The following is a 16687-nucleotide window of genomic DNA, read 5'->3' on the forward strand; positions in this document are numbered from 1 at the left end:
ATCTGACATACTGCATGTTAATAAACAATATTGTGTTGCTGAACTTAATCTGACAATTATATATATATATATATAGATATATATATATATATCTATATATATGTATAATCATATGATTAAGCAAGTTATTAAGATGATTCTTTAATTACAATATGCTTTTCTTTGCAAGACATGATGTGCCGGTTTCACAGACAAGGCTTTGATTAAGCCAGGAGCAGGCCTTAATGTGTCCCAGTTAAACCAGGAAATTTAAGTGGCTTTCATGGACGTGAAGTTTGGCTTAGTTAGATGGAGACTATGGAGTCCTGGAGTTAACAGCAGGGTTAAGCCTCATTAGGTTAAGTTTGAGCGCATGCTGTTGGTCTAATGGTGCTCAGAAAAACCTGGAATGGGATCTAAAAACAGCGTGACTGGTGTGAACCTGGAGATGAAACAACGGCAGAGGCAAAGAGAACTTGTTCAACATACTTTAGTGAGTCTGAAAAAACTAAAACACAACTGTGTCAAACCATCCGGTAAGTGGAAGTAAAAGCCAGACAGCGTTCACTGAGCGAGAGAAGGAGAGTCAGTCTTTATTCTTCTTTCATCCTGAGGACCAAATGAGTTTATTGCTTCTGATGGAGGATTTTAATCAACACAAACTACATCTTCAGACGGCCTTCATTTCCTCACTCGTTTCATATTGCTGCACACTATTACAACTTTTAAAAGTAAACTAATCCAGAATGAAGACGCTCCATATTTAAATCTCTTCTGGTTGTGCTTCAGTGTAAAAGCATCTCTGTATGTAAGTCCTTGTTGGTCACTGCGGCCTCAGCCATGGGCACACCTGAGCTTCCGTTGGAGGATCGGGAGTGCAGCTTCAGGTAGCTGTGCAGCACTGCGATCACACTTATCCACAAGTACTCGTCTGGCTGGCCTCTGAGGTGCATGTCTGTCTTCATTTAGATATTCAGAATAGTCCATGCTTCTTCACAAACTGTTCGAAGCAGAAGTTAAACCTGCCTCTTTAAAGGATTCATTTAAGCTAATTTAGTCCCAGAGTAACTCTAACCTTCCCTCTTGCCATCAGCTTAGTTTAATCCAGAATGGGCTGAGTCTATGACTACTTTAAGATAAGTCTGTGCAAGTCGCTTTAAGTTAAGACAGCTCAAACAGGCATTTTAGACTAGGCTTAAGCCTTCTCTGTGAAACTGATATATAGATATATATGTATATGTATATATATATATATACATATATGTACAAACAGTTTAAACTCCTCCCATCCAGCAGGCGTTACAGAGCACTGTACGCCAAAACATCCAGACACAGGGACAGTTTGTTCCCACAGGCCGTCACTCTGATGAACAGTCACAGAGCATCAGAACAAACTAACAAACATCCACTGTACCTGTAAATAAGACTGTTCAGCTCATTGTATGGACACACCTTTAATCATGTAAATATCATCCCTCATCTGACACGACTCTATGCACGCTGTTTTTACCGTAAGCACTGCAAACTATCTCCCTCATGTCACCTGTAACATCATTATAATTAGCACATAATCCTCAGCACTCTTCATCAGTGCACTATTGTCTCTGGTAGCATGTACATATTAGTTAAATGTTTAACGTAGGCTTCTAGTTTTTCAGTTTATTATTATTGTTTAATGCTTGTACATGTAGAGCGAAGTTAGACCAGAGTCAAATTCCTTGTATGTGTACATACCTGGCCAATAAAGCTGATTCTGATTATGAGTAAATAGTCTGGAAGTTATGTCATAATCGCTATGAACTTTTAGCCACATCCCACCGTATTCATCAAGGAGTCACAGTCTGGTTTGTTACCCTGATCGTTTTGTCAGATTTGTTGGGGAGGTTGTTGTTTTTTTACTCAGGCAGTCTTCGGGCACACTGAAGGGGTCCTTTACTGATGACGTCAGTGATGATTTGGAAGATGTTGTAGCCGAAACTTGATAACCATTGAGTTGTTTTTAATTTAAGACTGATATATGTGTACAAATGAGAAGTACGTATTATAAGCCTCAAAATGGCACAAACTGCACATACACTAAATTAAAAGGTGAGTTTGTTGGGAGTTTATTTGTCTCTACACAAAGCGGTACGTTAGCTAGCCTGTAAGTTAGCCTGTTTAGACAAGAGCTTAGGCTGTAATTAGCCACCAGTTGCCAAACTGCTTTGAACATTCTGTTTGTTTACCAATGACTTGTTATATGACTTACGCTGATCTGATAAGACTTGGATTAATACGTTACTTTGTTCAGTTGATTCTTTTGTCTTAGTCGGCTTATAATAACTTAGTAAGCGCGACCGCTATGTCAACAAAATCACAACTTTTGTGGTCGTTGATACAGTGCTCGCCGCCGCCCTCTACAGTGTGTTATTAACTGTTAATGTAAATTTAGCCAATCGAGTTTTGGTAAGGAAAGACTGGAAGTGGGACTTTTCTTGATATTTGACCTTTACTGATAAATAATGTTGGGAAATGAGATGCTGACTGGATTAAAAAAGATCATGTAGCTTCTTTAAAATACTTTTTAGCCATGTTTTAGCGTTCATGTTTGCTGGCTCGTAAAGTCGAAAATGGCCATATTTGTGAATGGAGTTTGGCATTAGATTTGTTCCATAATTTTAGGACGAACTAGATATAGTAAACGTAACATGGGATTTATTAGAAGGCAGGACGCTGGCTGCCGCAAAATAATGTGTCCTAGCTAATATTACCTCGTGGACTATGTTTTAAACAGAGAATATGTCGATAATCTGCGTTCACCACTAGCTTCTGCAACATCTCTCTCTTTTGTTCAATTCAGGATATCATAAACTTACAGTTACTTATTAATAAGAATAATGAAACAGTGGCTTTAGTTCAGAAATGCTTCAGCTCTGTAGTCACAGCAGTTATTTGGTCAACTATTCTGTGATATTTAATTAGACTTGTTATGTAAGGCGACAGCAGCAATTTGATCTAATGTGGATGTGACTTCTCAGCTTCAGGTCTGACTAAAGCAGGCTCCTCCGGTCCAGCCATGCCTCAGAAAGTCCAAAAGAGCGGCCAGACCTCCCACTACATCGAGCTGGGAGGGTATCAGTACTGGCCCGTGCTGGTGCCCAGAGGTATCAGACTGTACACGTATGAACAGATCCCAGGGTTTCTGAGGGAGAACCCGTACATCACAGACGGATACAGAGCCTACCTGCCCTCCAGACTCTGCATCAAAAGGTGAGCAGCAGGCTTTTGTGTAAGACAGAAATAAGCTTCATACTGAGACAGGTTCTGTCCCATGGCTGCATGAATCTGGCTTAGATGATGAGCAGCCATGTTTCTTGAGTTTGTGATTTTCAGTGAGTTGTTTTACTTAATTCTGTTTTAATACTGCAGGAGGAGCGTTTTCTCTCGGTGCACTCTGAAGTCAGTGCAGACTAAACATTATTTTCATTAATTGAAAACGTGCTTCCTGAATATAAAAAAAGAACAATATTTTTCAGGCTTTCAGACAAACTGAAACTGCAAAACCACGTTTATAATGAGACGTTTGAACAGCTGCAGAGGTGGAGGAGAACATTTTCTCTTTCTCTGGGCCCACAACTTTCCCTCCGTTGTTTCACATCCTTTTCTATACAAATCAATAAAAAAAAGATAGATTGATCCCTTTAATAATGAGTGTTTTGTCTTGGATTCTGTTGTATGGATCCAAGGAAGGATATGATACTGAGGTAATAACTGATGGGATCCTGAATAAATACATAAATAATAAGTCAGTCAGTCACAGCTAATTACACTAAATACATTTGAATGCTGACTCCCTGCATGTTCGTTTATCATGTAGATGTTTGGATTTAAAGACTGTTTCACATCTCTGTAGTAAAATCGTGTTTATCTCAGTGATGGTGGTAAAGTTTGTAAATCCTCTGCAGCCTCTTCATCCTGTCCAATGAGACGGTGAATATCTGGAGCCATCTGTTGGGCTTCCTGCTCTTCTTCTGCGTCGGGGTGTACAACATGTCGTCAGTGCTGCCGGCCGTCGGCGCCTCCAGAGAGGACTACGTCATCTACTCCATCGGACTCTTCTGCTTCCAGGTACAGGAGTGGACCAGTTTACTTCAGATATGACGGCTGGTACAAATACGTCTTCCATCTGACACAGAGCAAATATTTTAGGGTCTTGTAACATAAACAGTGTTTTATTCTGGCACGAGCAGCTCTGGATGACAGTAGAGACGCAGCGTTTCGATTGTGGTGCTGGTTAGTAGACTTTCATGAGGGGGGGTATAAAGTGAGCCTGTCCTCTGAGTGCTTCACACCTCGTTAAATACTGTGGACATGTTCACACTCACTACAGATTGTTGAAGTATCACATCTTTCTAAAGACGAACCCTGAACTCAAACATGGGCGTGACGTTCTGAACATCCCGTTCCTCTGTTAATTAAGAATCAAAATAAGGATTAATTTCGTATCCCAGGTGACTCAGCAGGATTTCTTTCACGTCGTGTTCGGTGCTCCAGGTTCAGTCTCAGCACGCTCTCTCCGTGTGTTGAGCAATGTGCTGATTTCAAATGAGCCAAATATCTTGGAAACTGAATATGTGGTAATTTCCTGGTGTTACCTTCATCTCAGTGTCTACAGAAGGACATCAGACCTCTTCCAAAATATTGGCAGTTCTTCTCCACAAATGAAGATAATGAGTCCAGCAGTTGGCCGCTCTGAGCCTGAACATCAGAGTCTGAAAAAAGGCTGAATATTCAGAAGAATCACCTCTCGTTGAATCATAATGTAGTTCTTCTTGTTATCTGGTTGTTCACGTCATCCTCCTGTCATAAACCTGACTGTCCTCCCCTCGTCTCCCCTCGTCTCCCCTCGTCCTCAGCTGTGCATGCTGTGCTCGGTGGGTTATCACCTGTTCTGCTGCCACCGCTCGGAGAAGACCAGCCGCCGCTGGATGGCTCTGGACTACGCAGGGATCTCCATCGGCATCCTGGGCTGCTACGTCCCCGGAGTCTTCTACACCTTCTACTGCAATAATGTGAGTTTCCCTCCAGACTGCACAGAGGAGTGGTGTGTTCATGCTGCCAGACTTTGAAGTAATAATTCTGACTAAAATTAAAATGGAAGTTGCAGATGAGTGGATGCACTTTAGACCTGCAGAGAACATGTTCATGTGAGACAGCTGTCAGTCTGTTAATCACTGCTAACACTGCGAGCTCCAGGCTGCAGTGGAGTTCACACACGTCACTGATAAACCAGTGAGTTAAACAGATTATCAAAGAGCAGTTTTTATTTCAGGTCTGACTCTCTGTGAGTCGATCATCACATGTAAACAGGAAGAAAGTGAGCGGCTGTCTGTCTGTTAAAAACAAGCTGCTCTGAGCCTGCAGGTCAGCCCTGATTGGTCGACCGGATCTGCAGGCTAATTCAGAGATTTAGTTTCTTGTGCTGAAAGCAGAGCTGGTACATCAGACAACCCTCAGCTCATCAGATGTTATGGATCCCACTCAGGGAACTGTAGGCGTCACAGTGACGGAAATACAGGAGGAGACGCCAACAACAGAACAAAGTGGCGCTTACATGAGTTAAAGCTGAATGCTGAAGGTTTGTGGTTCATGTGTCACAGTGTAAAGTGTGTCTGCGTGAGGAAATCCTTCCTGTACGTGCGTCCATGAGATGATGGGAGCAGAGAGGAGATATTCAGAGGATGCAGGTTAATGTAACTGTTATAATCTCTCTATATATATCTGCTCTATATAATCTAATAGTAATGTTATAATAATGACATGTAAATGTGTGAGAGCGTCTCCCTGGAGGCTTCTAGCTGTCCTCCTCAGTAATTGAATAAAGCAGCTCAGTCTGGCTCTGCTCATTGACTCATTGTTCCTGGTGAAGAAGCAACACGACACCTTTGCTGCTCGCCGTTTGGAAACCCGCCTCTGATGACACAAGCCTGTTCGCTTCCTTATTCCAGCCGCCCACCACCATCTCCTCTTCTGTTTTTTCATCTCTTTTTCCTGCTCAAGTATTTGGCTGAGCTCCTCACTGTTCGCTTTCCCCCGCATGTTGGAAGCTTCGGCTTATTTTGCCCCCAGAACGCAGCTGAAATCTGCTCCAGCCCAAACCAGATGGCTGCGTTCACGGAGCGGTCCGTCACTCCTGTTCCCCACCATATGACGTTCGCAAGTCTGGGAGCCGTCTCAGCGAAGGGGCCCCCGTCCCTGCCAAGACTCGGGCTCCGCTTCTGGGTGGCTCCACTCCTGTGGCACGCCAAGTCCCTGAAGGAAAACTGATTTTATATTTAGCTGTTGAAAGTCTCGTCTCGCTGAGTGTTTTAGAGATGCAGATTTGGAGGAGAGAACACGGTGTCTGTGAGGAGAGGAGCTTAAAATTGGCTGGAGCAGAGCGGGGCCTTGTTCTGGGTGCAAATTTATTCACTGTGAAATTCAGCAGGACTCGTTAGAGGAGGACGTGTGACTGGACGGAGGCCTGGATCCACACACACGGACAGAAGGGACGGAGACGGTCCAGACTGTGAACACTTTCTTATACAAGTTTAAATCACACACAGGACGCAGTGTGGGTCTGATTATAACTGCAGACCAGAGTCAGGAGACAGGTGCAGATAAACGCAGCCGTACGCTGTTGGACAAACTGTGGGTTAGTGTATTAAAGACAAACCCTTCAGTGAAGCACAGACAGTTAAAAACCTCGACACCAATAATGTCTTAATGAAGGAGTCTGTAAAATGAAGATGCTCATGTGAAGCCTTCGGTGTGGTCCTCGTCTGTTCTGCAGTTTAAAACCGAAAGATTTAAAGTTCATGTTCAAGAAGGAGCCAGTGTTCGATTCAGTTCACTTATTAAAGTGCTGAAAACAAGACAACTAATGAGTGAGTGAATAATAACAGACTCTAACAACCTGATCTGAGCCCGCGGCGTTAGAGAGTCATTCAGTGTTAGATATCACATGAATGTTTGCTGTGACGTGACCTTTGACCCCTGTGTCCCTGCAGTACTGGCGGCAGGTGTACCTGGTGACGGTCCTGGCGATGATCCTGGCTGTGTTCTTCGCTCAGATTCACCCTCACTACCTCAGCAAGCAGTGGAAGCAGCTGCGCTCGCTCATCTTCTGCTCCGTGGCCGGATACGGCCTCGTCCCCACCGTGCACTGGATCTGCCTCACCGGGGGGTTCTCCTCCGAGCTCGTACAGGTGAGCACCTACACCTTTACCTTTTTCATCAGAACACTCCTCCTCCGAGCTGGTACAGGTGAGCAGGTACAGGTGAGCACTAACAGGTTGTTTCTGTGTTCATTCAGCGCGTTGACTCTGTATTTGTGGCGCTGTTTGAACCTTTCATATTTAAATAAACAGTTTGATATCTGAGTGGAGCATCATCATCATCATCATCATCATCATCACTGTAATGTTATATCTGCTGCCGTGGCGTTGATGTATCTGTTGCTGCGGTAACGTGCCGTAAGTTGCTCTCTGCACGCGGCGCTTCGCCCGAGCGGTTGATTCATGAATGTTCTTTCCCCTCAGGCGTTCGTCCCTCGGGTCCTGGGCATGTACTTCATCGCCGTGTTGGCGCTCATCTTCTACGTTTCAAAGGTTCCTGAACGCTACTTCCCAGGTGAGTCCTTTTTTCTCCATGCTTCTTTTCAGGATCAGGATTTATGAAACAATGAAGTGTGTGTGCGCGCGTGTGTGTGTGTGCCTGTGTGTGCCTGTGCGTGTCCTCGAGGATTGTCAGGTGTTCTCCTGAGCTGCTGTAACGATGCTGCAGAGTGATGATGACGTCAGACACTGTTCATGTTTCTGCTGTGATCACCTCACACCTGGTCAGCTGGTTTAACTTCCTCTGTGCTGTGTCTTCAGGTCAGCTGAACTACCTGGGCTCCAGTCACCAGGTGTGGCACCTGCTGCTGGTGCTGATGTTTTACTGGTGGCACCAGTCGTCCTGTTTCATCATGGCGTACAGACACAGCCAGCCGTGCCCCGACGCTCCACAACACGCCTGATCCACCGCAGCACGCCGGGTCCACCTCTCTCCTCTCCTGTGAGCAGAGCTTTAAAGCTACATGAGGACAGTTTGTACTTCAGCTTCAGATCGGGGGGGCGGCTCGAGCAGACTCACAGAGGGGGTCTATTTGTAACAACTAATCTAAAACTTAAAATAACTTGTTTAGGTATAAATTCAGTTTTCCCTCCCGACCAGGAAACACCAGATTTCAGCATGTTGTTAACGTTCTCACAGAGACCTGCTGTTCATGTTTGTGATGACAGGCTGCTCAGTCTCACCTGTGTCTCACCTGTGTCTCACCTGTGTCTCTCTGTGACGGAGGAAATCTAACTTTTAAATGTTGTCTAAACACAAGCAGCTGACTAAGTATCAGGAACCGTCAATAAGTGATTGAAGCTTTCAGAAACCGACAGTCGGAGTTCAGAGGTTCAGCACTCACCTGAAGTGATGTTTATTGTTATTCTGGATTTGTGTGTTTCTCTCTGTAGGTCGGTAAATGGCTGCAGTGTTTCCCAGCATGCACTGGTGAACACTCCATGGACACACTCAAAACCACCACCACAAAACCTCCACCTGAGCGCAAGTGTGCACACGGGAATCAGACCTGTGACCTGCAGGGTGGAGGTAACGTGTCCGGACACGACCTCCTGATCGTACGAACAAACTTTAAAGACTCTGAAACTTTGAGACTCGGCTGCGCAGACGGATCAGGCTGCGCAGACGGGTCAGGCTGCAGGTTTGTTCTCATAGCATTTAGCATTTTGAAGTAAAGCGAGCTTCAGAGGGGAGCAGGTGTTTGAGGTGTGTGCGCTCTGACACACAGTGTCGATCTGCACACATTCAGATCCTATCACTGAACTGGAATGTAAGCGCCTGTCAAACACTGGTCAGAGACGTGCTCACTAACATGGATTCCACCGCAGGTTTAAAGGGTTTGAGTTAGACTTCAGTGTGCACTGATGACGTGTTGGAGCAAAACCAGGTGAATCTTTGTGTTCCGGACACGAACGTGTTTGTGAGCGCGAGGATCACCTGATATAAACGTACCTGTATCTGTCATCAGAGGAACCAAAGAGGCTCAAAGTGATCCTCCTTCACTGTTTAATAGAGCTAACAGTGTTTGTTTCAGACTGATCAGGTTATTGATAACCGTGCTGTCTCTCTGCTTCACTTTCTGATTTTATTATTGTTCTCTTTTAAACTGTTAAAGGCAGTTCTTATAAAGCTGCTGACTTTCAGCTGAGCAGCTCGGCCTCCAGGGGGCGCTAGTGACAGCCTTAGTTTAAACCAACACTAAACTTTAATCTTCTTTTAACCATGCTCACAATATTCACACATTTGGGGTCTAAAGGACAAAAGGAGTTCCTGTGCGCCTCTGAACCTTCACTGCGTATTAACAGTAAAACATAAACGCTCAGTAACGATGTCAAACACGAAATCGGATTCTGCTTCCTGCTTCCTGCTTCCTGCTTCCTGTTTCCGGCAGTAGTCTGTAGTACGGAGCAGTTCACATGTATTTTGTCTTATGCAACGCCAGGTGGAAGTAAACAACAGCCCGCTAAGAGCGCTGTGCATTGTGGGATACAGTAGGCGAGGTAGACGGGTCGGATACATACTGGAGAGTTTCTCTGAATCAGTACGACATCGGGGTGTTTCTGGCGTACTGCACATTTAGCTTTAGTTTGCACACTACAGACTACATTTAGGCCACATCAGGCTGTGCTGCTGGTGAAGTGCAGCATTTCAAACACAGCACCCGTTTTGTTTTTTATGTCTGTTTTAACTTCCTGTTTTTTTAAGGTGTTGCAGCAGTAATCAGCCTCTCTATTTAAAGAGCGCCCTCTACATGTGGGCGTTAGTATCAGGTTAAAACTAGTTCTAGCTAAAGCACTGATTAACATTCAGAACGTTCAGATTGTGACTGCAGAGAAGATCTTCCTCCATCAGTAAACTCTCACAGTAACTCCTCCTCCAGCTGGTTCAGGGTGATGTGCAATGTCAAAGGTCAACTGTTGTTTTTAAGGTTTCTGTCATTGTCTCGTGTTCAGGTGTGTGAGCAGGACATGAATCCCTGCTTCAGCTTCGTCATGTCAGGACGGCAGATGTTTCAGTGTTTGTCTTATTTTAAAGTGACTGTGTTTCTGTTTGAAGTGGTTCCTGATGAAGCCGCTCTCTGAGGCTCTCTCTGACACCAGCTCAGACTCTTTGTATCTCCACTTTTCATATCTGAGGAATCAAACTGCTGAACTTTAAATAAAATGAACATGTACAGTTTACAATGTGTAAAAGGGCTTTTAAAGCGTCCCCCTCCAGCTGCACGGACACGTATTATTTATATGCATCTGTAAGTCACACTGAGACTGAGATCTGTCCTTGACGTGTTTCATTAGACACAGCTGTGCGATCAGGACGCCGAGACACGATGTACTCGAACGAGGGTCTGTGCTGTAGGTTGGTCAGTTCAGGGCTCGTTTTGAACCACTGCTCTTATTTACATGTCAAATAACATTTGAAGTCATTTTTGCATTAATGCTAACTTTGCTGTAACATGCTCGAGTCTTTAGAGCCACGAAGAAATCTGTCACAAAAATCCCTCAAGAAAAAATAAGAAACCCAGAAGCTTGTTGAGCGTCACAGGTGCTGGTATGCTGATTTCAAACACCTAGGCTAGTGGTTCCCCCCCGTTTCCAGTCATTATGCTAAGCTAAGCTAATGGTCTTCCTCAGCAAGAAAGAGATCCACGTGTTTCACACAACCTCGACTGAGGGCGGGGCTGACAAACACAGGCGTAAGTATTGAGAGCACTGTGACCTTTGACCTGAAGGTGTTTGTTTTTAATGATTAATATTCTGAAAAAGAACAAACTTGGACGAGACACTGGGGCAGCTGGTGCGTTTCTGTCGTTAAACACAAACGTAGACTTGATCCGTTTTATTTCTTCCTCACTTGAACAGAACGTGTCGAGTTGTTACTCAATAAAAAAGAAAGTTATCCGTTCTTACAGCGACGCTCACTGCTCGAACAAAGGAAACAGTTCAGAGCCGAACTTCAAACCCGACCCGGAGAACAGATTTTTAAAAATTCATCCCTTCTAGTGTTCAAAGTGTTAAAACAAGCGGCTCGGCTGCATGAAGACTACTGTGATTCTGCATAGAGGAGGTCTAAAGGACAAACAGAGTGGTTACGGCCGACTCCCAAACGAGTCCTCCGACACGAGAGGCCGACGCAGGCGACTGTGTGGAGGCTTCAGAGGTACTGTGCAGCGAGGCGGAGTCCCGCTCAGGTAAGGCTTAGTGGTGCTAAAAACAGAAGGCAGCTAGAAAGAGCGTAATGCAGCGAGTCAGACATGAAGCTTCAGATCACAGTACGATGTTCAAGTGGTTCAGACATCTTTCAGAGCGTTAGGATGCAGCATTGAAGGCTTCAAACAGATATGTGGAACATCCCTCACCCTCCACAGGAGTCATTCAAACGGATTAAAATATCTTAAAAGGAAAAGTTAGCTCATGGTTAGCTTCTTGTTTCTTGATTGGATAAAGCCAAAGAAAGCTCAGGTGAGTGTCGGGAAGGTTCAGGAAGAGTCACTGCTTGGAGGGAAACGGTGCGGCTCCGAACGGGTCGAGCTCCAGCGGCTGTGAGGGCGGAGGCTGCTGCTGCTGCTGAGGTCCACTGTGGTCGACCATCTCTGTGAAGGGCACCGCCCCGAAGTCATCCATCATGTTACTTTCTCCCAGAGCAGCGTGAAGGGAACTTGTCCAGGCCTTGCCGTTGGCTGTGCTCATGTCGCTCCGGGGGTCGGTGAATCCTTGGTACCGGCTGCCGTCCTGAGGGTGGAACGGTTTGGCTCCAAACGGGTCTAAGACCGCCTCGTCTCCCTGCAGAGAGGCTCCTTTGTCCGTCCCTTCAGCCATGGTTATATCCACGCTGATGTTCTCTTTAGAGTCCGACGTGCTCAGGAACTCGTTGCTGCTCTGCGAATCTCTGCGGCCGACCTTCTTGTGCCTACGAACTCGCTCAGGAGTGCGGTACGTCGGCTTGTTGGTCTTGCGTCCTCCGGTTGGCGTACCGTGGTGCCGTTTTCCGTTGCTGCCGCCTGATGTGGGCTCCTGCTTGGTTTTTCTCTGGCGTGACGAGAGCTTCTGGAGGCTGCGCTGCTTCAGCCTCTGCTGCTGAGGGCTCGAAGACTCCTCAAAGGACGACCGGAAGATGTCCTCTGCACTCCTGGAGGTGGTGGGAGGAGGATCTGTGGAGCCGGGCTGGAAGGGAGAGAAGCCGAAAATGTCGATGCTCTCAGGAGAGACGGGCGGCGTCTGGCCCATGGGAACGTCACCACTGCTCTTTCCTGACCTGGACAGATTCCTGGTGAACGGCGCTTTGGTAAAAACATCAAAGTCGTCGGCAGCTCGCTGCTCCTGGCTGACCTGCCTGAAAGGCGCTTCGGCAAAGATGTCGGCATTTTCTTGAGGCCCGACAGGTGAGGCTCCTCCCAGGAAGGGAACAGCACCAAACACATCCACAACATCCTGAGCTGGAGCAGCTCTCACCCTGCTGGGCGACTCCGGAGGAGTGATCAGAGTCGTCCCAGAGTCCTCCTGAGGACTCCTCCTCGTGGAGTCTGAAGCTGCTTTACCTGCCGCAGCTTTCTTTGATTGACTCTTCACCTTGCTGCGGTCCAAGTCTGAGTCTGAGCTGTGCTTGTCTTCATCCTCATCTCCCTCCTCTTCAGAGTCCATCAGCAGAGGATGCTGCCCTGAAATCTCCGGCTCAGTGTCCTCACCGTGCTCACTGTTCAGGCCTTCCTCCTCCTCCTGCTCCTCGTCCTCGCTGCTCTTTGGTGAGGGAGGGTCGGATTCAAAGTCGCTGTCGGACTCTTCACCTGACCGGTGGCTCTTTCTGCCTGATTTGTGCTCCTTTACGGCGGCCGGCAGCTGCAGAGCCTCTGCAGGAGCTGAGACCGGAGCAGGAGCGCTGACTTCCTCACTGGTCGGCTCAGTCTTCATCACATCAGCTCCTGCAGAGACAAACACAGAGGTGACAGTTAAAGGACAACCAGCCTTCAGGTATTCTCAAAGTCCCCTCAGCGTACATTTCAAGTTTAAAGCTTAGACTGTCCAGATGTTTAAAAAAGAAGATGATGAGGGACAGAAGGAGACTCGTGATGACAGAAGTCAAAGTGTTTATCCTCTAACAACGCCTCTGTAATATGTGGATTTACTGAAATGGGGATTACTCGGCTTAAGTTTGGAAGTCCTCAAATAGAAATCCCAACAGTTTGTCTCAAAGTGAAGCAGAAGGAGCCGTGAAGGAGAGACCTCAGAAGTCAATATGGTCTGAAAGCTGCCCTGACCCGGCGATAAGAGGAGGAGCTTAGAGACTTTAAACTTAAATCTCTTGGTGATATCAGCTGTCAATCATCTAAAGCTTTGTTCTGCACTTCGATTCATTCTTCTGCAGATTTGGCATTTACAGAAAAATCGTGTGTAAATTTATTTCCCAATGATTTGCATAGAAACAACTTAATAATTAGCCTCATTAGCGAGTGGACAGTCTCCAATTATACTGAGTATACACTGTTCCATTCACAAGGAGCCAACTCTATTGTTCCCCTCAGAGGAGCTCCACATTAGAGAGAGAGAGAGGACCCCCCCGCTCTGAACACGTCTGCAGCCGTCCACACTGGCAGGAAGTGAGACAGACTGAAGCTCGTGGTTCAGGATGAAGAGAAAGATGTGGAGGTCTGCGTCTGCTCCCAGATTAAACGGTCATCATGTCCACCTCTCTCTCGCTCTCGCTCTCGCTCTCGCTCACTCAAACATCTCACTCTCACATCTCTCACTTTAATCAGGAGAGCAGACCTCACGCTGACCACACGTGTTCGGACCATGTTTGTTTGGGGGAATCTGAGGGATGACATGCTCGTCTGATCAGTGTTAGACGCAGGACAGTGGAGACACAACTGTGATGGTTCTCTCGTCTGAGCTGAGACTCTGACCTCACGCAGCAGCAGAGACTCGATCTGCAGACGTTTACACCACAGAGACAAATGATGCCAGTTTTATCACCAACCAGATAAACGGATCAGAATGACTTTGAAAGAATTAAAAGTCTTCAAAAGTCATCAGGAAGCAAAGCCTCCTTTTTTCAGCCTCTCAGGTGAGAAACAAGTTTTCTGATTAAGACATTTAAATACACTGCTCAGAAAAATTAAGGGAACACTTAAATCAAACATCAGATCTTGATGAACGTATAATTCAAGTTGAAAATCTTCACTGATGTTGGTCGATGGAAACCAAAATCATCAGCCCATCGAGGGTTGGATTCAAAATCACGCCCAAAATCAGAGTAAAACATTGAAATCACAGGCTGATCCAACTTGTGTGAATGTCGTCATGGCAACTTATGATGTGACTCAGTAGTGTGTATGGCCCCCACGTGCCCGTATGCACTCCCAACAACGTCTGGGCATGCTCCTGATGAGTCGGGGGATGGTGTCCTGGGGGATCTCCTCCCAGACCTGGATCAGGGCATCAGTGAGCTCCTGAACAGTCTGTGGCGGTACTTGGCGGCGTCTGATGCACCGACACATAATGTCCCATAGGTGCTCAGTTGGATTTAGGTCAGGGGAGTGAGAGGGCCAGTCAATGGCATCAATGCCTTCATCAACCAGGCACTGCCTACACACTCTGGCCACATGAGGCCGGGCATTGTCCTGCACCAGGAGGAACCCAGGGCCCACTGCACCTCCATGAGGTCTAACAAGTGCTTGGAGGATGTCGTCCTGGTACCTAACAGCAGTCAGGGTACCACTGGCTATGACATGGAGGTCTGTGCGGCCCTCCAAGGAAATGCCTCCTCAGACTTACCCACCGCCAAACCGGTCATGCTGGATGATGTTACAGGCAGCATAACGTTCACCACGGCATCTCCAGACTCTTTCACGTCTGTCACATGTGCTCAGCGTGAACCTGCTCTCATCTGTGAAGAGAACGGGGCACCAATGGCGGACCTGCCAATTCTGGTGTTCTCTGGCAAATGCTAATGGAGCTGCACGGTGCTGGGCTGTGAGCACAGGTCCCATTAGAGGACGTCAGCCCTCATGCCGCCCTCATGGAGTCTGTTTCTGACAGTTTGGTCAGAAACATGCAGGCCAGTCGCCTGCTGGAGGTCATGTTGTAGGGCTCTGGCAGTGCTCCTCTTGTTCCTCCGCGCACAAAGTAGCAAATATCGGTCCTGCTGCTGGGTTGATGCCCTGCTACGGCCCTGTCCAGCTCTCCTCGTGTAACAACCGGTCTCCTGGTACCTCCTCCATGCTCTTGAGACTGTGCTGGGAGAAACAGCACGTATGGATGTGCCATCCTGGAGGAGCTGGACTACCTGTGCAACCTGATTGGGCTGCAGGTACCGCCTCATGCGACCAGTAGTGACAAGGACACGAGCAGAACACAAAACTAAAGAAGAATCAGTCAGTCAGTATCAGGAGAGAGCAGCTGTCTGTGGCCACCACATGCAAAACATTCCCTTTGTGGGGGTTGTGTTGCCTTTGCCTCTCCATTGCACCTGGTGTCTCTTTAATTTGCACCACAGCAGGTGAAACTGATTCACAATCACTTGTGCTTCCTAGATGGACAGATTGATATCCCTGAAGTTTAACTGACTTGCTGTTATACTGTGACGATTAAGTATTCCCTTCATTTTTTTGAGCAGTGTATAAACACTGTATATGTGTTCATACAGACAGTATGTAGCTTATATCCTTCTTGTTTCATCACTTGAATACCTGACTGTGTCGGTCACAGTGAATAAAGTGATGACGTCTTATGAACTTGACTTCAGCGACATTAGAAACAAACACGTTTCGTCATCAGCAGCTGTGACGCTGCTCTGATCAATTCTATCATTTATTTCACACACACACAGACACAGACACACACACACACACACACACACACACACGCACGCACTTTATTGAGCTTTATTTGTATTTCTTTCTTTGACACTTTGATGTAAACGTGTTGTTAATAAAGCTCCTTTGAATTGAAATCACAAACTGGAACATGAAACAGATGAAAGAACAGTCGGTGAGTAAAAGCAGCTTTTTGTAATAAAAGTTAAACATTAAACTTCTGTTCAAAGCAGGCGGTCGCCTTCAACATTTCATCAGCTCCTCGTTCACCTGACGATTATTCTGATGATTCAATTTGAAAATGACAAAAGATTTATACTTTTCTTTCATGATTTCTGAGACGCGTTTGACCTGTCGGTTGATTTTTTACTTCTTTGATCCTTTTTGTCTGTAAAATGTCAGAAACTGGATCACAGAGAAGTTTGACTCGTTCTTCTTGGAAAATGACTCAATTTATCTGATGAATCATGTTTAAAATAGTTGATTAATAATGAACAAATAAACAGTTGATCATTGCAGCTGTGAGTCTGACTCATCGTTAAATAGAGTTAAACAGTGCAGGCTCAGAGACACGACAGACACCGAGTTCATCTAAATCAGATCAACTGTAATCAGCTCCGAGCCTCTTCATCATCATCATCATCATCATCATCATCAGGACTTTAACATGAGCCATCATGTTGACGTCACGCGTCTCTGAGCTGCTCATGTTTGAACCAGCTGTTTGTCCAGCACACACGCTGTCTGTTGTTCAGCCCATCACTT

The 16687-nt window shown here is 46.2% G+C and overlaps 2 protein-coding genes across 4 annotated transcripts in view; one reads left to right on the forward strand and one right to left on the reverse strand.

Moving 5' to 3' along the window:
* Positions 1–1934: 1934 nt before the first annotated feature.
* Positions 1935–10284, forward strand: paqr3a (progestin and adipoQ receptor family member IIIa). Of its 2 annotated transcripts, XM_069683642.1 has the most exons (8): positions 1935–2067; positions 2997–3228; positions 3924–4086; positions 4875–5030; positions 7008–7205; positions 7539–7629; positions 7875–8055; positions 8508–10284. In XM_069683642.1, the coding sequence occupies exons 1-7, from the start codon at positions 2007–2009 to the stop codon at positions 8015–8017; spliced, it is 1044 nt and encodes a 347-aa protein (XP_069539743.1). In that variant the 5' UTR covers positions 1935–2006; the 3' UTR covers positions 8018–8055; positions 8508–10284. The 2 variants fall into 2 exon arrangements, with proteins under 2 accessions (XP_069539743.1, XP_069539744.1); XM_069683643.1 differs by lacking the exon at positions 4875–5030.
* Positions 10285–10904: 620 nt separating this feature from the next.
* The window catches only part of bmp2k (BMP2 inducible kinase), a 45132-nt gene continuing 39349 nt past the window's right edge, over positions 10905–16687 (reverse strand). For both annotated transcript variants that reach the window (XM_069683641.1, XM_069683640.1), the window contains exon 16: positions 10905–13030. In XM_069683641.1, the coding sequence (XP_069539742.1) occupies positions 11601–13030 (1430 nt within the window). In that variant the 3' untranslated portion in view covers positions 10905–11600. The remainder of the gene's footprint in view (positions 13031–16687) is intronic.

This window comes from Semicossyphus pulcher, unplaced genomic scaffold (assembly GCF_022749685.1).
Source record: "Semicossyphus pulcher isolate SPU_LCO1_2020_fin unplaced genomic scaffold, fSemPul1.0.p SCAF_6, whole genome shotgun sequence".
Lineage (NCBI taxonomy): Eukaryota > Metazoa > Chordata > Actinopteri > Labriformes > Labridae > Semicossyphus > Semicossyphus pulcher.

Bases quoted from the DNA above. Each gene is read 5' to 3' on its own strand.
- paqr3a (XM_069683642.1), top strand. From the start codon at position 2,007: ATGAGAAGTACGTATTATAAGCCTCAAAATGGCACAAACTGCACATAC. The intron at 4,087-4,874 runs GTACAGGAGTGG...CCTCGTCCTCAG, and splicing joins TCGGACTCTTCTGCTTCCAG to CTGTGCATGCTGTGCTCGGT. The intron at 7,206-7,538 runs GTGAGCACCTAC...CTTTCCCCTCAG, and splicing joins TCTCCTCCGAGCTCGTACAG to GCGTTCGTCCCTCGGGTCCT.